Genomic DNA, 24,235 nt, shown 5'->3' with positions numbered 1-24,235 from the left:
CTATGATGCCACCCCTGAACGGTTTAGGCATTGGCTTTGGAAGTAAGACTTATTCTGGGTCCTCAAAAACGGGCAGGACTTGGGGAGCAGGAGAGATTTTAGGAAGATGGGGGAGTAGTGTGAATAAAGGTGCAGTAAAGGAGCTATCCTGATGGGAGCAGCCCGAGGATGCAGGGGGCACAGGCACCTGGGGGTCCCTTCCCTGCTGGGGACTGGTGGAGGTGGGGGCCATGTGAGCAAGGGTGTGGGGTTCACCATGGGGCTGGGGGCTACAGAGAGGGAGGAAAATGTGGCCACCCCATAGATCTGAATCAGTGGGGCCTCGAGAAATGTCTGCGCAGTTAGTGGAGACCAAGGCCCGCTCGTTTCTTTACTTCCCCCACCCCCACTATAGCCTCAAACACACATGAAGCCAGGGGCAGGGCCAGGGAGCTGGAACCCACCTTCCAGGCAGCCTGTGAGGAGGGCAAACAGGGCAGACTCTGATCCCACTGCAGCCCATGGAAAAACGTCATCCTGGCCCCGTGCTGGTGACTGACAGGGTCACAGGGATGAGAAGGCAGATCGGTCTTAGCCCTTAATGAGGAAATAGTCACAATAGAGTATGATCAGGCTGGGACACTGGACGCCCAGTGCTGTGTAAGACAGAGGAGGGGGCCTAGTCTAAATTGGGGCAGTGGGCAGCGCATCCAAGAAGGCTTTCTGGAGGAAGTGGTACCTGAGCAATCTGAGACTGACTTAACTAAGTAAGGAGCAGGGGAAGGGTGTCCAGACTGAGGGAACAGCATGAGTAAAGGTGCAGAGCATGACCCATCACAGAACATTAAGAGAACAACGAATTAGCAGTTCTAAGAGAAGTGGGCCACGTGGGAGAGCCAGGCAGAGGGGCCATGGCTGGCTGGCTGGGGAACTCAACGCTTTCCTCCAGGGCAGTGGGGCCATGGATGACTATAAAGTAGGGGACTAGCTAGTTCATTCAGAATACCGCTGTTCCCCAGCCACCCCGACTCAGGTCTTAGGCCCATGTCCAAGAAGCCAGGCCTGCTTAGCTGTGAATGGAGCCAGAGATGTCAGGGGTCCAACTCAGGTCAGGATTATCAAGCCTTAGTAATCAGAGTCCACTAGACCCTTAAGCATTACCATGTCCTACCTCATCCTTTGTTTTCTAAGGAAGCTGAAGCCCAGAGATGGGCAGTGACTTACCTAAGGTGACACAGCACAGAGGCTCAGCTCCTGCTACTTTCCACCAGATGTGCAGTCATCCTTGACTTGTGCTGCTGGTGACATCTGTTCTGTGGGAGCTGCAAGCTGATGAGGGAGGTGGAGAGGTGCTGTATTCCGACCAGGAGAAGGGGCGGGGGGCTGGCCAGCCTCCAAGGCTCACAGCTGCTACCCCAGGCTCCTTGGTCTCCCTGCTTCGCTTTATTGGGCTCAGCAATCCCGAGGGCTCTGGGTAGAGGCGGCAGAGCCTCTCCCATGGTGTCTTGTCCTATGTGTAACACCCTTCGATCTGGAAAGTGAAAGGGACGGAGGCGGCGGGGAGACGCATCTGACCCAGCACAGAGCCGGGGTCTACCGTCCCCAGGTCCGACCCTGTCCACACCATCCTCGTCCTAAGGGACCCTCAACCTCCAAGCCAGCTATTGGTCCATCTGCTCTGTGGGTAGAGACTCCTACTGAAGGACTTTCCTCCTGGAATGTCATTTCCTCTTACTGAAGAGGTGAGAGGAAGTACCTCCATTTCCTCTGGCTTCTCCCTCAAATCTGTCCTGTCAGTCTCCCTGGGTGTTCCCCCCTCCCTCCTCTCGCCCCTGCATCCTCTGTCCTGTCTCCTTCCTGCTCCCCTCCATCGTGCCTTGCCTGGCCCCCTTCCCTCTCTATCACCTAACATCTCCTCCCTGGACAGGACAGGGAGGGAGCCACAACCCGGAGCTTCCATCTCCCTCACCGCCCCCCCCACACACACACACACAATGAATCCTCAGGCCCCTGCTGGCATAAAGCCCCACTCAGGGACCCCAGGGAAGCCTCAATTGTTGTCAGGCTAGTGCCCTCATTTGTCCCATGGGCTAGTTTGGGGGAAAGGAACGTCAGCAGCTCAGTTCACCTGGGCCACCCTCCCATGCTACCTGCCTGCCACACCGTCTGTATGTCTCACAGGCCCTGTCCCAGGGGCCGGCAGGCTGGACATCTTGGCTCTCCAACCAGTCCTATCCCCCACCGGTGGCTCCTAGGTCAGACAACACTCCAGGCAAGCACAGGGAAGCATGGGAAAGGCCGTTTATTTCTCTGCTGCCCCCAGCCTGGCTGGCCTCTTCGGAGTGGCAGGCTATCAACGTATACTTGGAGAGAAAGGCAGGGTAGGTTTCCAGGATGGAGGGGCACAGGCTGAAGGAGGAAGGGTGAGAGGAAAGGAAGGCCATCCTGAACCCTCAGTCCTGCCTGAGATGAGGGCAGAGATTCCAGAGCCCCAAGTCATCAGAGAGCGCCAAGAGGCAGCAGGAGCTCAAGCCGGTCTCTGAGAGCCTCGGGCCACCCAGTCACTGCCCCGCCACCCATCCCTCTCTCCTGTGCCCTGTGTGCTGCAGGCTACCTCCCTGCCAGGCCCCAACCCCTAGCCTTCGACAGCTGGTCAATCCCGCGCCTGGAATCCCATCAGTGAGGCTTCGCCTGCCCGGTGGTTCAGGCGCCGCCCTGTTAGCAGCTGCCCAGTAGGGGAGCACAGGCAACGTGGTTAGCAGCAATGGCACCGAAGACTGTGAGTTACAGTATCAGGTCTGTCCTCGTCACTAGCTTTGAGCAAGTCTGAAGTTAGGGTGGTGAGTGTTCCAGAAGAGATGAGAAGGGGAGGTAGGAAGATGTGTCTGTCCCCCACGCAGGCCTTGGAAGTCGCCCCCCAGCAGACCCCTGCAGGGACATCACAGGGTCAGGGGAGGAGTCAAGGAGGCCTTGGGGCTACTCCAGCCCAGCTGGGTGGGGCGGGGGCTAGAAGGAGGTGAGGAAGAGGAGCAGGAGGCTCTGGCCCAGCAGGAGCAGGCGCAGGGGCTGCTGCCCTGACGCCCGGTGCCCCACGGCTGCCACCTCCGGGCCCCTGGTCCGGCTGAGGTAGATGATGAGCACGTCGTCCTCAGGGCCCAGCGGCTGCACCTCGTTGTCTACTGTATAGCAGCCCGTGCCCTCAGCCACGTTGCCATGGAACCTGCGTCCCAGGGCGTCCTCGCCCCCCTGGCCCGGCGTGGCCAGTGCCACGTTCACTGAGCTCTCCGCACTGCCCAGCTCGTTGGTGGCCAGGCAGCTATAGGTGCCTTCCTGCAGCTTGCCGAAGTCGGGGACGAGCAGGCTGCCGTTGGCAAAGGCTTGGAAACGCGGCCTGCTGCTGGCTGCCGGGGAGCCAGGCAGGGCACGCCCATCGGCACCCACGTTGGGGCTGGCAATCTCCGCCGTGCCGCCAGGCGTCTGGATGTGCCAGTGAAGCTGGGGGGCCGGCTGCCCCTCCACGTCACAGTGGAGCGCCAGCACGAAGCCAGGTTGCAGCTCGGCACCGTCCTGGCTGGGCTGGTAGGTGAGCTGCACCAGGGGCGCTGAGCACGGCAGTGGCAGCAGGCGGGTCAGCGGTGTGCCCTTGAGCACGTGGGGCGACGTGCAGGTGATTTTGTCCTGCTCCGGAATGGACACGGTCGTCGTGGTCAGGGCCCACGTCTTGAACCACATGATGCTGCACGTACAGTCGAAAGGGTTGTCGTTGATTTGCAGATGGGACAGCAAGGTGAGCGGCGCGAAGGTGCCCTCGGCCAGCATGTGCAAGCGGTTGTGGTTGAGTTGCAGCGAGCGCAGGGCCTGTAGGCTGCGGAAGGCATCGCGAGGGATGAAGGTCAGCTCGTTGCTGTCCATCTTGAGGAAATGGAGGGCGCTGAGGTTGTGCAGGTCGTCCCAGGCAAAGTCAGAGATGAGGTTGTGGCTGAGGTCCAGGTTCTTGAGACGGCCCAGAGAGGCCAGGGCGCCGGCGGCCACCTTTCGGATCTCGTTGTGTGCCAGCCACAGTGACTGCAGCTGGGGTACCTCCCTGAAAGCGCCCTCCGGCAAGTGGGGCAGCCGGTTGGCCGACAGGCTCAGTGTGGTCACATTGGCCGGGAAGCCCGGCGGCACGGCCTCCAGGTCACGATAGGAACAGTCGATGATTTGGAAGCCATACTTCTCCCCACAGTCACAGGGCCCAGGGCAGGCCTGGCCCAGGCCCAAGCCCAGGAGGACCGCCCAGCACAGCAGCTGCAGCTCCTGCATCCCGCCTCCTGCAGAGAAGGACATGCCACCGAGGTGACCCCCAAGGACCCATGGGAGGCAGTCAGCCCTCTCCGGACCCCAGCCCAGAGCACTTCCTCATCAGAAGGCCCTGCCCCAAATAATCCAGCTAAGACCCACCATCACCTAACCCACCACCCCTATTCTCCAGGAGGGGAAACTGAAGCCTCTAGATGGGCCAGGACTTGCCAGAGGTCATGCAGCCAGGAGGTGTGAAGACAGGATGGAAGAAGACCCCAGCTCTTCTTCCAAAAGGAGCGCTCTCCTTGCCTTGGCCAGCTCCTAGCTGACTTTATTACTTGAAATCTGTTTTCCAGGGCCCCCTCCCGCAACACTCAGCAGAACCTCCCTCCTGGCCTCTCACATCCTGGCCACAGTCCCTCCCACTGGAGCCCCCATAAGTATGCTTTGCCCTGGCCCTGACAAGGCCCCTTGTGCAGTGCACACCACCCCCATCCGTCCCACACGCCCCCTCCTGCTTCTACTGGCCATGACCACAGCAGACACCAGACCCTTTCTACAGAATCACCTCCGTGGCCTGTTCTGTTCAAACTACGCCAGGCAGCTGCCCAGAAAAACCCCATCAGAACCTCTGAGCTGGCTTGGGGGAGGCCAACAGCTCAACCCAAATGCTGCTGGGATTTCCGGGGCTGCGGTTGTTCGAGGGGCAGATGCCCCCTGGACTGGTCCAAACAAGGGATTGTCCCACGCACTTTGAGCCAAGAGGAAAGTGCCCAGGGGAGCCCTGGGCCCAGCAGACCTCCCCCTCTTCCCGCTGGCTTACCTTCAAACTACTCTTAGTCAAGTGGAGCCTCTCCTAAAATGGAACCAGAAAACAACAAAGGCCGGAGTTAGCCCGGGACAGTCTGCAGGGCCAAAGGGGGAAGAAGAGGTGGCTGGAGGATGACAGGCAGCCTGGTCCCTGCCCCACCTTCAGTTTGCACCCTGGGCCCGCCCTTTCCCTACGGGGTGCCTGGGACCAGCTGCTGAGAGGCCGCTGCAGGAAGGGAGCCCAGGCCCCCCCCTTCCAGCGAATCAGCCGCTTCTCTACAGCAACAGGACCTGTGTTTCATAAGTGACACCAGAAACTTAAGGGGGAAAAGATGCCAAAAAAACATTTTTTTCCCTCTCTCTCACTCACTTTTAGCAGCTTCAGCTTCCTTAAAGGCACAGCACTAGCTGGACAGGACCCAGGAAAAGATGGGGCAGAAGGGTTTTTATGATGGGAAGGGCGAGAAACGGGATCTTAAGGAAGACGGGAAATTTCTAACCTTACTTCAAACAAGAACAAAAGGGGGGGCGTGCTTCAGGCTGGGGCCACATGAGCATTCATGTGTGTACTTGAGTGTGTATGTGCGAGTGTGGATGTAACATCTCTGTGTGCAGATGAATTTGTGTGTGTGTTTGTGTGGATGGGTGTGAGACCGTGTGTGTGAATTTGTGTGTTTGGGAATGTTTGAGTGCATGTGTGTTTGAGTAGCTGTGAGGCTCTCTTGGTGTGCTTGAGTGTGTCTGTGGGTGTGTGAGTTTGTATGTATATTTTGGCGTGTGTGTGTGTTTGTAGAAGTGAGTATGTGTTTCTTCATTCACATGTCTGTGGGTGTGTGAGAATTTGTGTATGTGGGCATGTGTGTGTGTGTTTGTGTAGAAGTATGTGTTTCTGGGCCCACGTCTGTGTGGGTATATGAGAGTTTGGATATGTATTTGGGCAGGTGTGTGTGTTCGTGTGTAGAAGTATGATGTCTGCATCCATGTGTCTGTGTGGATATGATAATACTTATCACTAATTCAATTTCCAACTCTCTCCCAGTTGGGTAAATCTCCTCTGGAAAGAAGTAAATACATAAAGTCGTCCCATCAGTTTTATCTCCTGGAAGAACTCTGGACGTGAGCCTTTTGACCTGCTCAGTTTGGTTTCTTAAGAGGCCCACCTGCATTACTCAGACTCCCTGTCACCCCTCTTGGGTTGGACCTCTTGCTTCCTGGATCCCACATCATCCCCTCCTTAGTTTACTCATTTTGGCAGTGGGGCAAAGCTGTAATGGCCACCATATGAGAAGGTATCTTTTTCTTTTTTAAGGTTTTTATTAAAATATAGCTGCCATACAATATTATATTAGTTTCTGGTGTACTTCCTAGTTGTCACCATATTATTGACTATATTCCCCATGCTTTACATCCCCATGACTATTTTATAACGACCAATTTGTATTTCTTAATCCCTTCCCTTTTTCCACCCTGCCCCCACCCCCTCTCTCATCACCCCAATAGATTTAGTGCCCATCTGACACCATATATAGTTATTACAATGTTATTGACTATATTTCTTATGCTATACCCTACATCCCATGACTACTGTGTAACAACCAATTTGTACTTCTTAATCCCTTCCCCTTTTTCACCCACCCCCAAACTCCCTCTCATCTGGCAACCATCAAAATGTTCTCTGTTTCTATGAGTGTGCTTCTGTTTTATTTGTTTATTTTGTTCCACGTATAAGTAAAATCATATGATATTTGTCTTTCACGGTCTGACTTACTATACTCTGCACAATACCCTCTAGGTCCATCCATGTTGTCGCAGATGGCAAGATTTCATTCTTTTTTACGGCTGAGTAATATTCCATTGTGCATGTGTACCACCTCTTCTTTATCCATCCATCCATTCAGGGACACCCAGGTTGCCTTCATGTCTTGGCCATTATAAATAATGCTGCAATGAACATATAGATGACCAACTCCCCTCAAAGCAGCATTTTGGGTTTGTTTGGATAAATACCCAGAAGTGGGATTACTAGGTCCTTCTTTGTTTCTTGTTATAGCCTTTGATTTAAAGTCTATTTTGTCTGGTATAAGTGTGGCTACTCCAGCTTTTTGTTTGTTTGTCTATTCTTTTTCCATCCCTTTACTTTCAGTCTGTGTGTGTCTTTGGATCTGAAATGAGTCTCTTATCGGGGCAGCTCAGGTTATTCTCCACTACATTCACCTGTTACTGTACTTTTTTAATAGTATAACTCAGGTACTAATGATTGACAAGACAAAGAGACGAAGAATGCAGTAACGCCAGGGGACATACCTCATGGTGGTCTTGTGATAGAGGACTGTTTATAATCTGTACTATCATTAGCTTGATATTTATCTTGGTTGTAATGCCATTCTGGACTGTTACTATTAAAAATATTTATGGCTACATTTTAAGGAACACAGGTAATCATCAACTTGACAGCTGTAATATGCTTGCTAAGGACAGTGAAGTCGGTCAAAAGGCACAGCATGAAACTTAAAAATGAAATTGAAATCCAGATCACAGAGATGGGGTTGGTTTTGTGCACATCTACATCTATACGACATTCTCCAACAGCTTCCAGAAAAGGTGCATGGGAGACACTCGTACATGTCTTGGATCTTGCATATCTGACAACTCTTCCATTCTGTCCTAAATCTTTTTTTTTTTTTTTTTTTTTTTTTTTTAATTAGTTTCAGGTGCACAAGACAAAGCAAAACTTAGACATTTATCATTTATATCCCTCACACTGTGTGAACCCCCCTCCCCCCATCCACTATCCCTCTGTACGTTCCCAAAACCTCTCACCTTCCCCTTATCCCCACCCCCCCGCCCCTCTAGCAACCCTCTGTTTTTCCTCCATGTTTCCAAAACTGTTTCTGATTAGTTCATTCACTTATTCTTTTCTTTAGATTCCGCATATAAGTGAGATCATATGGTATTTGTCTTTCTCTTTCTGTCTGTCCTAAATCTTGATTAATAGTCTGACTGGGTATAGAAATTCAGATGGAGATCTTTTTCCCCCAGAATTTTAAAGGGGGCCTTCCCTTTAATACCATTGTTTTAATGTTGCTCATAGTGCTGGTATTGGGGGGTCACCAGTTCTCCAACCTCAATTCTGTGCGTGGTCCCTGGGGGTTTTCTTTCTAGAACCTGTAGGACCTTCTCTTTCTCCCATGTTCTGACGACTCACCGTGCTTAGCCTTGGAGAGGGCTTGTCTTTTCAAATGGGAAGTTCATGTTTTTAAGCTCTGGAAAAGGTTTTGATTTGCTCCTGTATGATTTCCTGACCTTCATTTTCTCTGTTCTCTCTTTCTGGAACGTCAATAACCAGATGTGCTCCACAGAGGGGCCTCAACTTCCTTATCTTTTTCTGCTTTCGTTTCATCTCTTTATCTTTTTGTCCTTCGATCTCAATGTTACCATTTTGACTTCTGCTTTATAAATTTAAAATTTTAAAGATTCCTTTTCATTTGCTGAATGTTTTCTCCAAACTGTATTGCGTGGTAACTAGAGTTGATTTAAAAATAAAATATATTGCATCCCATTATTGTTTCATGGATATATATTTTATTTCTCTGAGGATAATAATGGCCCTTTTATTATTTTTTTTTAAAGTTTCCTTCAATCTGCTTTTTTTTTTTTTCCTGTTTGCTTACTGGTTTGGGACTGTCTTTCCCATCAGAGTTTTCCTCAGTTAACTCACTCAGCAGAAACGTATTCCTATGTGTTTAGTGTGAGACCCTCTAGCAGAGAGGAAGCCTACTGAAGGCGGGAGCTCATCCTCCCAGTTGTGGTTAATTCCTGGCACAGAGAAGGTGATCAATAAATATCCCTTGACTCAGTGAATGGGTGAGGTAGATGGGCATCAGATGCCAGAAATGAAAGCACTTTAGAGGTCACCTTCTCCACATCCTCATTTTACAGGTAGGTATTCTGGGCCCCGAGTGGAGAAGGTATGTGTCCAAGGTTACACAGTTCTTAGGACAGGACATTTTAGGACTATTTCATACAATGTGAGAGGCCCACACTCTGGTAGGTGGGTGAGTTTGTTACCAGCCTTCCTGGGGGGAGGGGCGCCTATTCCCCATCCTCAAAGACCTTGATGGCTGCCCTCAGAATCCCACTGTGGGACAGCCATGGGGGGGACCTGAGGGCAGGAGAAGTGAGAGGGACCTGCCTACCTAGGCGGAGCTGAGTCTGTCCATATGGGTCAGTGACACTCTGGGTCAGTGACACAGGGATGTCTGCCCAGACCCCACCTCCATCAGGATGGACAAGGGACAAGGGCCCCCAGGGGCCAGAGGGCCTCAGCTAAGAAGGATGTCATGCTTCACAGGGGGACACACAGGGTCCCCCGTGCTGGGCCCAAGGAATTGTTGTGTACACCTCCAAGGATGGGGCTTATTACCTCCCAGGCAGGCCCTCTATTCTCATCGGCTGAAAGTTCTTCCTGAAAAACCCATCCCACAGGAAACAAGCCAGAAGTCAGCTCCCCTTCTTCCTCCCAGCCCAGGAGTTCCTTGTGGGTTGTCAGGCTCCCCCAAGCTGGGCTCAGGCCTAGAGATGGGGGCCTCCTGGAGTGCGTGAATGCCCTGATTGTCCCCCGATCACAGATGGAGGCCTAGAGGCCTGTCCACCATCCCTGGGTCCTCAGCAGCCCCATAATAGTAGAAGGGAAATTGGGGCAGGGGGGACTCCCTTCTGCCAGCCCCACCCTATCGCCTGTGGGCCTCAGGGGGGAGTGGCCAGCTATTCCGGTTTCCTAGGCTTGAGGGTTTTCGAAGGCCAACCTGAACAGCTGCCTACCCTAGCAGGGCTGGTGCGGCTCACTTTCCCCTCAGGCTTTTCTTTCCTGTTCCCTCTCCCCCAGCCTTCCCTGCCCAAAAAAGGCCCAGCCCTTTCTCCTCCCATTCCTCCCACCCTTCCTTCCCACCAATCCCTCTCCAGCTGCCACTGCTCAGCCTGACCCCCCCACCCCAAAGAGGCCCCACTCCTGATGACCAGGGGGCTGCTGGAGGCCAAGTCAGCTTTTCCTGGAAGGCAAACAAAGGTCCTGGAGAAAGAGAGAAAATAGAATGAGAGGAACAGAGCCCAGCAGAGAGAACTGAGGAGAAACTGAGAGATGGAGACATAAGAGAAAGAAAGCAAAGAATCACTGACAGCCAGGGTTAGACCTGAAGGTAGAGAGAGGAAGCAAGACACAGAAAGGGAGATGGAGAAAGAGGGTCTGATGGGCCCTGAAATAAGCTCTGAGAGGAAGACAGTGGCGCTCAGATGTGTGGCCGGCCAGCGGCGATCATGGCGCTGCTGCCATCAGGCCAAGCAGGCAGTCGGTCCTGATCCCAAGCCCACGTTCCCTCCACACAGCTTGTTGGAATGATTGGGAGGAAGTCCAGCCACTCAGGGAGGGACTTGTTTAAGCCTGTGTGTCTCCTGGAAGGGAGAGGCTGGCCTGGGCCCTTGAAAATATGAGGCTATGGAAGGAGCTCTGCTGGGGCATGTGAGCGTGTGTGTGTGTGTGTGTGTGTGTGTGCGCACACATTGGAGGGTGCGAATATTGAGATCTGCCCAGACCACCCAATTAGAGAACTTGAGAAAGTCCTTCCCTTTCCGGCACCTCGGCTTCTCTGTCCTATGTGGAAGTTGGATGAGAGGGCCTAAGGACCTTCAGCCCGGATGTTCTGCCATTCTAGAATTTCTAATGAATGTCTGCATGTACATGAGGAGATTGCATGCGTGCATGTGTTTGTGCCCAATCATGTCTATTTGCACACATAGGAGAACGTGCTGGTTTTCCGTATGTTTGTTGGTGGGTGCATACCTGTGGGTATATGGGGTAGCGTGAGCATAAACTCACTGTGGGGGCACCTGAGACTGTGGGCAGGGACGGCAGGGCAGGCCACATCATCCCTCCTGCCTCAGCCTCAGCCCAGACCCCAAGCCCAGGCAGAGCTGACCTGGCCCCAGGCTGATCCCACAGAAGGTGTCCTCACCTGTTCCCTTTTCCACCCTCCACCTTCCTCTTCACACCCCTTCTCCAAGGTGTGAGGGCCTCTCCCCTTCTCTCTGGGTCTCAATCCTCAGACATGCCGTGGTGGTCGGCTCCTACTTCTCTGGTCTCACCTCCTCCTGCACCCCGAGACCAAGCCCACACATCACCTGCTCCACCTTGGAGCCACTGCTCTTGCTTTTCTCAGACTGGACTCTATCCCCATGTATTTGCAGGGCTCATTTCCTCTTGTCTATGGAGACTTTCAAATGCCAGCTTCCCAAAAAGGCTTTCCCCGACAACCTTATATGAGCAGGCTTTGTCCCTCTTTGTCCCCTCCTGCTGCTTTATTTGTCCTTCTTCCTAACATTTACCCCTGACATGTCTGTGAGCGTATTTCTTGCCCATCTCCCTACTAGGAATGTGCGCTCCATGTGGGTGGGTACTTGGACCAAAGGGCTAGCCACTAGGCGGGTGGTCAGTAAGTCGTTGAGTGAATGAAGAATGACCCCTGGGCTCCCAGCAGGAAGCCTCTGCCTCGCAGCCCTCATCTGCCCAAGGACTCACCAACCCCTCCTTTCTGGGTGGCACTGCCCTCCCTCTCACTGGACCCCCTCCTAGTACCACCCTCGCTGCCCTCTCCTGACCTTTCTCTTACTCCAAAGGGACTGTTTTCAGCAGCAGCACTTACTGGGGCGTATTTCGTAGAAATTATTTTTGTTCTTTCCCAGGCTGATCCCACAGCTTCCGGGCATCTAGACCTTGGCCACGCACCCAGGGCACATAGCACATCTCCAGCTTTAGCCCCAGCCCCTCCCACAGGCCGGGTCTGGGGCTGGGGAATGCTATGAATGAGAGTGAGTTTGAATTAAGTTCTAACCTGGGGCCAGAGTTACAAGGTCAGGACCCCAGACCCTGCGTTAGTTGAGGGGCGCTAGGAAAGGGCCATTTGCTAGGGATCAGCTTGAAAGGCTAGGATTACATGTGGGTGCAGGTTAGGTGGGTGGGGCAGAGTAGTTTAATCCCATGTAATGAAGCTGGGCCGGGGTCTGGAATGGGAGAGTGACAGTGGTCCCCGTGCCCTGCAGAGAAAGTGGGATCAAGGCAGTAGGCAGAAGATGAGAGTAATGCAGAGAGAGAGAGAGAGAGAGAGAGAGAGAGAGAGAGAGAAATGGGAGATGGGGCAGACAGAGGGGAGAGGGCAGAGGCTGAGGTGAAGAGAACAGGGATGGGAAAGGCAGGGACAGCCAGGAGGAAGGTGGGGCATCACGCTGACAGCAGAAACGTTTGGCAAGGCGGACACCTGCTTTTAATCAACAGGTCAGGCTGCAGTGCAGTTTCCATGCAATGCTGCTCCAAACCAACCACCAGACAGAGGCTGCAGGCAGGCTTCCAGGCTTCTCCCAACCCTGAGGGGCTGACGAGGGGATGCAAGCGGGTGCCCCAGTAAGAGATGGAGCGGGGAGAGGAGCTCCAGCAGAGGCTGCTGACCATGGGGAGGGCAGGGCAACAACACTGCGCTGACTTCAGCCCAGGGCAACCTCTCAGTGGAGAAAGGCAGCCAGCCCGTCTGCCTGGGGATGGGGCGTTGGCTGCAGAGGCCTCAGGGAAAGCCACCCAGGCAGGACAGAAGGCAGAGCAGCGCCAAGGGTTGCAGAAATTCTCAGAAGGGAGGGAAGAGCTGGGGACCAGGAAGACTTGAGGAAGGAGCTGGGAACTCGAACAATTTTCCTAACAAAGTAAAGAATGAGAATGGTACGACAGAATCAAAATGACAGAGAGGCTTACGACAAAGTGCTACGGTTCTCTGACCCCCATCTTTCCCTTCCCCCATCCATCCACCAGGGACAACAAGTTGGGATGGGTTTCTGTTTTTAGTTTTGCTGTGGTCACACACATCAGGCCTGCCCGTAACATGGGCAGGGCCTGGGGCAAGGGTACATTTGGAGGCACACATACCATGTTTCTAAGTATTTAGAAGTTATCAATCCTACAAACTACGCAATATGTTCTAGTCTCCTACCTTGACAAGCGTACCTTCATAGCCACCTGAAGGTCAAGTGCAAATTGAGAATTCTTGGACTCCTCAGAGTCCATCACCAGAACGAGACCAGCAGATAGAGCCAGCCCTCCAGCCTGCAGCTGTCCCATCTCTCCTCCCCACCCAGGCTCCATCCTACACCACCAGGAGCCCCAGGCATGCATAGGGAGACATCCCAGCCCTCACACCCAAGCTCTACCCATAGCCCTCTCCTCCCCCAAACTGACTTAGGCCCTAGGGGTGTAACACCTCGGTCTAGTCCTTCAGGGGGAGGAGTGGTCAGGGTGAAAAGACCTACAGAGGCCCTGGAAGCAGGCTCAGGCCATTTAGTTTGGGTAGAGAATTCCAGGGTCCCAGTCCTGGAAGCTTGGTCTAGATGCGGGGATGCAGGCTTTAGGTGGAAAGGGCCCCTTGGAAAGGCATGGCCAGGGTAGTCCTGCCAGATAAAATAAAGGACACCCAGTTAGATTTGAATTTCAGATAAACAACAATAATTGTAGTATTAGTATGTCCTGAATATTACAATGGGCATATTTATGCTAAAACAAAACAAAACAAACCAAAAACAGCAAAAACCTATTCATTGTTTGTCTGAAATCTCCCAATCTGGCAACTCTAGGCCAGAGGGTCAGGGTAGAGCTCTCTAAAGCATGGGCACGGGCCCTCACCTGCACTAAAGTGACATTGACCTGCAAACACCCTAATTACATGTCTTAACATAGAAACTTTAGACAATATCTAATGATTGTCTTTTATGGGTTGAATTGTATTTCCTCCAAGAAGATATGTTGACACCCTAACCCCCACTACCTCAGAATATGACCTTATTTGGAAATAGGATCTTTAAAGATGTCATCAAGTTAACATGAAGTCATTAGGGTGGGCCCTAATTTAATATAATTGGTGTCCTTATAAAAAACAAACACAGAGGAACACAAAGCTAAGACATGGGAGTATGCCTTGTGAAGACGGCAGATACTGGAGTCAGGAAACACCCCCAAAGACTGCCAGCAACCTCCAGAACGTGGGGCGAGACGGAGCAGGTTCTCCTTCCCGGCCTCAGAAGGAACCAGCCCGCCAACACCTTGATTTATACTTCTGGCCTCCAGACCTGCGTGACTGTCAATTTCTGTTGTTGAAGTCACCCAGTTTTGGGTACTTTGTTAAAGCTGCCCTAGGAAGGTAACACACTCTTCTATGACAAATAAGTTTTACTCACTTATATGTTCCATTCTTTCTTCCCTTACTCCTCCTGGGTTTTCCTAGTTAAAATAGTCTTAGCTCCCCTATTGGTTACACCTGTGCTCTGAACAATACCTAACTTCCCACTCCATAGAGTGGAGATACAATCGAATGGCTTCCCACAGTAGAAAATGAGAAAATGCCACTCACATCTCTCCTCTGACCCTCCCCACTCTTTTAGTTCTCAACCCATCTGTAATAGTCGTACTTTTACATTTTAAAAGACGATAACATGTAAATACTGTTTTGAAGTCATAATTACGACAGTTGCATTTTGTCCATAGACTTTAAAGGTTTTTTAAAAATCCATAAACTAGTGTCATGCTCACACAAGCAGGAGAGGAGTGGCTGCTGAGCCAGAGTGCGCACCCGAGGATCACGTTTCCTCCCGTTCCGCTCTCACATCACGATGCCCCGGCTACTCAAAGGGCGGCTTAAAAACACATCAAGGCCCAAGGCATCCAATTTCCTTAGGCGGCATCATCAACCGCTAGAGGCACGCCACCTTTCTTTTGCTGTATGTTTGGGCGATGGCTTTTATGTACACCGTTTGATTTTCCTGGAGTTGCTAATTACTTTATTTATTTATTTATTTAAAATTTTTATTGGGTAACATTGTGTTTTTCCCAGAACCCATCAGCTCCAACTCAAGCCATTGTCCTTCAATCTAGTTGTGGAGGGTGCAGCTCAGCTCCAAGTCCAGTTGCCGTTTTCAGTCTTTAGTTGCAGGGGGTGCAGCCCACCATCCCATGTGGGAATTAAACTGGCAACCTTGTTGTTGAGAGCTCACGCTCTAACCACCTGAGCCATCTGGCCGCCCCTACTTTCTTTATTTTTATTTTCAAAAGAATAATATGCCTTCACCAAATACTGCAATGTCATCGACACCAATGTCCTCAATGTCACAGACAGCTTCTTGGAAACTGTGATTTTAAGTGAAGCAACATATAAAGAAGCCAATTTGACCAAGGCTAATTGATAGAAACAAGAGTTAAGCTCCTAGAACACATTTCTGGTCACAAAAACATCACCAAACTTCTAAAGAAAGACCCCAAATACTAATATTACACACTGACATAAATGTGAGCTATACACACATTTAAGAAAGACGAATAAAAAGAAGAGGATGATGTTCCAACCCCGTGATTCCAGGTCAGGGTCGCAGGTGGCTGCAGCCTCTCCCAGCAGCTCAGGGCGCCAGGTGGACCCACCCTGGACAGGGGACAGGAAGCCCTTCCACCACAGGGCTACTCGCACCTACTCACACTCAGATTGGGACAATGGAGACGCCAGTTCACCTCACATGCCCAGCTTTGGGATGTGGGAGAAAACCAGCGTCCCCAGAGAAAACCCACACAGACGTGGGGAGAAGGTGCAGACTCCACACAGACAGTGGACCAGTGGGGAATCAATGTTTTTTCTCATCACCACTATAATGATCCACATCATTTAAAGACCTGCTATAGTAACAGTGACTCAGTTTTGTATGTATCTTCTTGTGCTGACATTGCCTGGTAGTAAAAGCCCCTACTTTTCTTAATCCCTTGCTTTATTGACATATGAGTGTTTTCTGTTTATTTCTGAAGTATATGGAAGCCCTTTGAAACCTCCAGACCTTCTCAGCTGTAGAACCCAGAATGAGGCCAGGGTGTGAGAGGACAGATAATGAAAGATCCCATGCAAAGCTTCACACTCCTCACCGATACTCAGTCATAATGGTCCTTCTAGAACACCATCAGTGATGGGGAAACTTCTACTGCAAGGAGGCCTTCACTTTGGAGAACTTCTAAGGGTCCCCTTCTTGGAAGAACTCTCACCATCATTAATCTTTTCTGGCCCCCATCCCCCACCCCTGCCCTGTGCCCAGTCCCAGCTCAGGGATTCTCCCCAGGTAGCTGCTAGTGAGGGACCATGTTCTGTTGGTTTCTCTCTACCTTCTTCCTGCACGAAGCTCACACATGAGGGGACCCCAGCTGCCGACACTGGAGAATGGGCATTCTCCCTCACTGGCTGTACTTCCTACTGTATGTGGAAGGAAGTTTGGGGGGCATCTTGAGTGACCAGCTTCTCTTTAGGAGTGTGAGCCGTTAGGCTGGGGTACCCCAAATGCCAGTGTGACGGGACTTAAGGCCCAGGACTTAAGTAGCCACAGCTGAACCTCTGTCTCTCCCAGGCAGTCCCTCTGATGGTGACAAGGAAGAACCCTCATTTGGGTCTGGGAGGGGATCAGAAAAAAATTAATTATGCCTGTTTTTAACCTTTCTTCCTTACTTACTCAAGGCAGGATTACCAAAAATCATATCTATCATTCTTTAAATACCTACTATGTGCCAGACCCTTTATATATACCATCTCCTTCCAACCACACAAAAGGGAGGTGTTTGTATTGTCCCTTCTGGAAAAGGAAACTGTGAAGTTCAGGTTAAGGTATTTGTCAAAGTCCCCTTGGTTAGGAAATAAGGGGACTGTGGTTCAAACCTATGTCTGTCTGATTCTCAAGGGGCCTTACTGGCTGGATGGGACGTGGCTTCAGCAGGAAAGGGCAGGATGAAAGACACGAAGGTGGAAGTTAACCCAAATCCCAACCCCAGAGAGGGCTGGGATGCAGGAAGGGAGCCAGGGCCGACCTGCCCATTGGTACCTAGGAGCCAGTGCAGGTGCTTGGGTGTGAGAGGCAGGACCAGACCTGGGATTTATGAATTCAGCATCTAGTGCAGACAAGATAAATTAGAGAGTTGTTACCAGGCTGTGTCGGTCGCCAGGGGAGAAGCAGCGGGAAGGGAGGTGCAGTGGGATGGAGGGGTGTGAGAGGCCGTGAGGAAACACCAGGTGGGGCCTAGGGGAGCAAAGGGAGCTTCCCCCAGGCTGGTGGAGTGCAGTCACTGCTTCTGGGTGATGTTCACAAAGGGACGGACCAGGGAGCCACATAGATTAGGGACACTCATTCGTTCACCCCACAGTACCTCCTGGGCTCCAGTTAGGAGGTAGGCAGTGAGCAGGGTTCTGGATAGAGCAGGGGACAAGACTGACAGCAGGCTGCCCTCACAGAACACACATGGCGGCCACCCTCTGACAGTGACCTTTCTGAGAAAGAGGAATTTGAGAGATCTGCTTCTATGTGATGTAGCTCTCTCAGAAAAGTAACTTAAAATTCCCCTCCCTTCCTTCTCCTCTCCTCTCCCCTCCCTCTCCTTCCCTCTCTTCCCCTCCCTCCCCTCCTCTCCCTCCCTTCTCTTTCCCTCTCCTCCCTCCTCCTCTCTCCTCCCCTCCTTTCCCCTGTCTTCCCCTCCCCTCTCCTCCCCTCACATGCTCTCAACTGCTTCTTTCCTTTGAGGAACATTTCGAGCTGTGGGTGGAAGCTTCTGGGAGACGGGAAAGTCTCGTTGATCACTCCTACTCTCCCTCGGCCAAAAGCTGATCCCTTACCCAGAACATGCTCAAACTCACACACATATCCCAGGAGCTTTTCCACACCTGTCCCATCCTTCAGTTTCATAGGAGGAATTTTCTTTATTCCATTTGAGGCAGTTGTGAATGTCCATCAAAATGGCTGCTGTGAAATTTTAAAATAATGAAATACCACTATATATCTATCAGAATGGCGGAGAAAGAAAAAGCTTTTAAAACTCTGAAGTTATTAAGTGCTGGCTAGGATCCAGAGCAACTCATACACTGCTGTAGAAATGCCAATGGTCCAGCCACCTTGGAAAACAATTTGGGAATTTCTAACAAAGTGAAACACACATTCACCATACAACCTATCAATTCTACTCTTAGGTAGTTACTGGAGAAAATAAAAACATATGTCCATACAAAAACCTATATGCATATGTTTATAATAACATTATTCATAATCACCAAAAACTAGAAACAACATGAATGGATTAAAAAAACAACAGTGGTACCTCCATACTACGGAACACCACTTAACAATAAAAGGATTGAACTACTGACACAGCATGGATGAATCTCAGGAGAATTATGCTGAGTGAAGAAAAAGATGACCTACTTTTTAGAAAGACAACCCGAGACATGGCCGTGCCTTACCAGAACCCCCCAAAACCCATAATATTAAATATAATAAATTATTATGCACATATGCTATTACTTTAAAAATATTATTGCACAAATATGAAAATAAGTTTATATGAAATTACATATTATTCCATATTGTTTACATTGTTACATAAATGCCATTATTTAAACTAAGCAGCATTTAGTTAAACAATGGCAATTAGGACTAAGTAATAGTAGGACTAACTAAACATATGTGGGTGAAAAATATATAACAATATTTTTATGCTCTTTCTATCCTCCAATATGGCAATTTATTTTAATTTTTTAAACTCTATTGGATATTTAAATTGCGCAGACTAATTATTATATATTCTTAAGATACATAAATGTAAGACTTCTAAAAAGAAAAAATGTAAATATAATATTAATTAAATAGATATTACTTAGATTTAATTTTAAAATGGCATGTTTCTTTCTGTCCAAGGCTACTATAGAATATTTTTACTTTCAGCGTCCTTTCCCAATAATACTTCTCTGAATTGCCTGCAGCCTTTAGAACATCCTTCTTCTCTTTAGTGGTAAAACTGAATAGACCAAAGTAAAATTCAGTTTGACTTGTAGCTCTGCTTTTCTCAAGCCCACATTACGCTTTCCTAGAGTCAGTTGAATATAATACCAAGCTAAAAGCTACTTAGCTTCTGCTAAATATCCTCTCAGCAAACGTGTTTGAGCATGGAATCCTTTGGATTTTACTTACAAGCATCAGCAGATTTTCAGACCTATAGAATTGTCAACAGATGGACAATGGTGCCAATTCAGCACCAAAAAAACAAAAATCGCGAATTTCAGGTGTGATGAAGAAGGAAACTATATTCAGTGCAAACAGCTCAATACTATTACAGCTCAATTAAGATTCAGCATGGCTATGGAACAGCACAGCTACAAAGAGGCCCTGGGGCCCCTCTCAGGCTAGACAGCTCTGCTCTGCTCTGCTCCACCTGCTCTTCTCTGGGAATCCAGCTTCGATGTTTCATTTTTGGTGGTTTAGCTCCAGCCAGGGAAATGCAATCTATTGTCTTTAGTGGAAAGGAAAAGTACATTCTCCAAGCCAAAGGGAAACTGATTTATATAGACAGAAGTCCCCACCCCACTCCCCCACCCCCTCACCCCCACCCCCTCATCCCCCACTCTTCCCCACCCCTCATCCCCACCCCCTCATCCCCCACCCCCTCATCCCCCATCCCCTCATCCCCCACCCCCCTCCCTGATTGGTCTGTTTGCATGCAAATGAGGACTCCAAATCCTTGAAGTTTGATTGGTCCCAAAGGCACTGTCCTGATTGGTCAGAATGAAGCTGTTCAGATGCTGATTGGGGAGTGGGGGCAGGGTGGGGTGGGGTGGAATATAGTTTCGCAGCTTCAATTGGATAAGGAAGTCCTTAGTCCTATTGGTTAAAATATGGTTCCACCTCCTTTATAAGGGCTGGCTCAGATGTCAGAAACACAGTGCAGGCAGGCAGTTTAGTGCAGGCTTCTCCCTTAAGTACTCTGTGTGAGAGGCCCTTGTTTAGAAAGAGCTGCTAGGCTCTGCTTTTAAATTTGAGCCTAGTTATCCACCAGGAGCCTTTCTCCGTAAATATCTTCTTTCTTAGGGTTCACAGAATTAACTTCCACTTCTCCTTTGTAGCTAAAGGCTTGTTTTGGTAGACCAGCTGTATTTCAGTCAGGTCCTTTGCATCCATAAATTCATCATAGATATTCTCCATGTCTAAAATTTCCATCATTTTAAAATATCTCAAAGTACTTCAAATGTTATCACACATTAAACCTCTTTTCTCATGAAAAATGGTTTTGAAGCACAGAGGTCATTTGAAGTTGTGAAACTGGAGTTCATGAGTTACAGTTTTAATAAAGAAATTCAGAAAGTCCTGCTTAACTCGACTGTCCTTAACTGGTGATTTTTTTTTTAGTTCTGAAGCAGTCTTATTTCCAAGAAATCAGTCATTTTATTCACTGGATGAGTTTTTGTCACAGCCTAAATGAAACTAGTCAGGTGCACTTTACCTTTTTCTATGGTTTCTTCAAAGATCATCAGTTTTGGAGAAACAGCATAAAATTCTCCACTTTATCATAACCGCTTTCTCCATTCTCATTCTCAATGCATTTCCAAATTGAAGAAGTTTTCACACTTTGAAAATATTACTTTACAGCAGGTCAATGTTTTCACGTCTTTTCTACCACACATCGTGTAGGCATATGTCTAAGGAGGCTGTCTCCTTCCGCTTCTACAATAAAAACATCTCATTAAGTGCATCTGCAGGCTTTCAGCTGACTGACAAGTGACCCAAAGTTTCGTTATGCAAGTCTTAGTACCACAGGTAAATCACACCTGTTTTTAGCAGTGTTACGTAAAAGTTGTGTGGGACAGTTAGCAGGTAAGATTTAAAATGTTTTCTTTGGTAAGAAGTTCATAGACTGAATGGAATTTTCCAAAATTTATTTTTGCACCACTTGTAAATATGCAGATAGATGAGCAAAGTCTAGTTTGCGTTTGGACAAGATATCAACAATCTGTTGTTTCATATATTCTTCAATTTCATCGAGATCTTCATAGAAATGAGGAAAACAATTTGAAACTGCATCTTTCAAATCAAAATACCTAAGAGCTAAGGAGAACATGTTTTTGTTGCCATGTTCAACACACTGCTTGATACACTGTAGAATGTATGCTTTTTGGAATCACAGAATCAGCTCTGCACTGTGAAGTGTGGACCCTCTGTTAGCAAAATGTCTCCCGTTTGTTTCTCAACAGAACATTTTAGCTGCAACCTCTGAACCAGGAAACAACTTTACTCAGTTTCATAAAGCAACCAAGGAAACAATACAATGACAAGAGTTCATTTGTGTGATAGACCCAGGCTAACTCAGTGGCTGCTATGTTCAACTCAGCACTCGTGTCCTTTTGGGAGATGAAAAATCTGATTAACTTAGAAATACCTGTCTTATTCTGGACTTGGGAGATTCAGCCTCCATATGTGGTGAACAGATCCCTCTCTCCCCAGCCAGGCTGCTGCTCACAGCCCAGCAGGTACTCTCCCCACTGCAAGGACAGCTGAACCACATCTCTTGGAACAAAACAAGAGTGTGTCACCTCCCCAGACCAGAGCTGGTTTTCAGGGTGACTTTTCTAGACTGATGCACAGCTCATCAACTGTGTAGATGGAAAGGCAGGAGGTGATTCTGTAACCATCATTACTGCTTCAAGGCCTGACACGTGACTGAGAGCAGTGGGGGCAGGTTCGGCGCTGTGAATGACGGAAATCTAACACGACATCCTCAGTTCTGTGCGCTGAGGAGGGGGTTGGGGAGAGTGAGCCGGTGCAGGTCTTTGGGTGCAGCCTACATTCATGATGAGGCAGCACGTTGGGTGCACAGATTGGAGACACGTTTGTCACCAGTTACCCTTGGGCAGTGCTCTGCTCCATTCGCCCCCCTTCCCCCCCGCCCCCCCGGGAACAGAAGGTACTGTCAGATTGGGATGGACTAGGGAGAGGTCAGCTGGTTGGAAAGATTCCTGGGAAACAGAGGCCTAGACCTGACCACAGGTTAGTACAAACATCGCCTGTAGGAGGAGAAAAGTGAGCCTGGGCCAGCACCCTGCGCACCAGACAGCACCCACCAGATGCAGGGGAAACGTCACTTGCTGTTGGATGATTACATTGTCTCTAGCTTGTGGCCATACCAGACAGCCCGGAGAAGGAATAATCAGCTAAAAATAATTTTTGAAGTAAAAGGAAGAAAGAAAAATCCATCAAAATTAAAATCAGACCATAAAAATGCTTCAAGATGGGTAAGTGTTTGTGCAGCTTCTGCATGATGAGAACAAGTGACTGAGGCATTCAGTGACTGGGGACATTCATGTGTGCCCAAATTGCTTTTGACGAGTCAATTTTTTGCCACAGTGGGATGCTGATTCTGTTGGACAATGTCGTTTTTCCATGCCTGTCAAAGTCATAGACTCCAGGAAGCTGGCAGAAATGTGGGACTTGTCAGAGGACAGATATGGGATCCAGAAATAGTCCAGAGCCAGTCAAGAGTGATGAAAAGATAAACGAGAGGCCCAGCCAAGCCGCCAGTGGGTGGGACGCATCTTAGCAGCAGCTTGGGGGAAGGGTGAACAGATTTCAGTTGACCTGCTTTGTCAAGAGCAACTTCAGGCTGGCCACAGTCCCGGGGCGGGGCAGGCTGCTGCTGAGACATCCAGCTGCAAGAAGCTGGAGAAGGTCAGCATGGAGAAAACAAGGCAAGGGCTGGCAGGAAGTCAAGAAACTAGCATAATTTTCACGTTTCCAACCAGTTGTTTTAGCTTCATGTGAGGCGGACATATTAACCATGTGAAGCCATATTGTTGCCCAGCCACTGACTCCTGCAGGAGCGAGGAATTTGAGAGATCCTCTTCTACATGATGTAGCTCTCTCAGAAAAGTAAACTTAAAATTCCCCACTCCATGACTGCACATATTTCCAAGACAGAAGGATGTGTTTCTAGAATTCCTGGTAACTAGAGCTGTGAACACGGAGAACCTAGCTTCTGAGACCAGGCACCAGGTTTCCCAGCTTCCTTCTCTGTCTTCTGAGTTGAGCAACTGCTCGTTTATTCATTCGTTCATCCAGAAAACCCATCAACTGTGCTTCAAGCTCCGTCTAAGTTTGAGGAAAGAAAGGCGAGTCAGGCACTCTTCCTCCTGTTGTAAACTGTGCACCCTGCAGGTTTCTGATGTTCTCTAAGTTTTCACTCCCAGCAAATGATGACTGTGTCTTGTCAAATAAACCTAAACCCAGACTTAGACAGGGAGAGACGTTAATTAGAAACAAAGACAATTACAATAGGGAGAACACTCACATCTCACATTTGTGGGTGGGTTAAAATCAAATAGAAAAAGGGTTTTCTTTCAGAGGGAAGGGGAGAGGCAAGGAGACATAAGCAGTATCTTTGGAGGGAAGCTGAACAAGCAGGGGAAACACGTGAGGTCTGACAGCAAAGCACCCGCTGTGGTTAGCCAGTTCCCAAGGGAAGCTGGTAAGGGGGACACATCCCTCATTTTCTGTGCTTGCTCAGGCTTGGGGGAAAGCCGAATCCAGGAGCCTGCGGGAGAGAGAAGTCTGCCTGAGTACGAGCAAGGCAAAGCGGAGGGTTAGCAGTGGGCAACTGTGGACACTTGGTCCATTTCCAGGGACCGATGCTTTTGATGAATGTCAGGTGGGTGGCGAGTACAAGACCACTGTGATGAGTTTCATTCCCGGCCATTTTCCAATAACCATCTACTCAGATACCCACAAACAGACAGATCCAGAGGGCTCCAGTCCTGTGGTGATTTTGATTACTTTACTCTATAGTTTATATTTTTCTAGGCCACAGTATTTTTCCCTTCTGATAGGCAAAATTCAACCTAATTATATTTAGAGTATAGCCTATAACCAGAGAAAAAGGAGGAAAGGGTTCAGATGCATTCCTTTATTTCCTGAATAAAAAAGCCAGAAGAATGGATATAGAATTTATGACTTCCAGACCATGAGAGGAAAAATACAATAAATAAAACTTGACTTATCTAACAAAAGACAAGAAATAGAAGCAAAGAAAGAAACAAAAAAGCATGGTAGGTAGGAACCTCAAAATAAGGAGTTAGAAAGAGATCCAAACGTATCATTAAGTACAATACATTGTGAATAAGTTGTCATCAATGAAAAGAAACATTGAGACTGGGTTTTTGAAAGTCCAGTGATATGTGATTTACAAGTGTTCAGTCATCTATTGCTCCATGATAAATGACTCCGAAACTTAGTGGTTAAAGACAAAAATGAC

General features: G+C 49.2%; 1 protein-coding gene across 1 annotated transcript; it reads right to left on the bottom strand.

Annotated features, from left to right (window-relative positions):
• Positions 1-2,266: 2,266 nt before the first annotated feature.
• Positions 2,267-5,304, bottom strand: ISLR (immunoglobulin superfamily containing leucine rich repeat). The gene is made up of 2 exons (XM_019735923.2): positions 5,084-5,304; positions 2,267-4,289 (listed from the first exon to the last, which is right to left on the bottom strand). Exon 2 carries the CDS (start codon positions 4,279-4,281, stop codon positions 2,986-2,988), a length of 1,296 nt encoding a protein of 431 aa, XP_019591482.2. The 5' UTR covers positions 4,282-4,289; positions 5,084-5,304; the 3' UTR covers positions 2,267-2,985.
• Positions 5,305-24,235: the final 18,931 nt, after the last annotated feature.

Source organism: Rhinolophus sinicus, linkage group LG03, assembly GCF_036562045.2.
Source record: "Rhinolophus sinicus isolate RSC01 linkage group LG03, ASM3656204v1, whole genome shotgun sequence".
Taxonomy (NCBI): Eukaryota; Metazoa; Chordata; class Mammalia; order Chiroptera; family Rhinolophidae; genus Rhinolophus; species Rhinolophus sinicus.
Note: the sequence above shows the minus strand (reverse complement) of the source record. Positions and strands in the feature narration are given on the sequence as shown.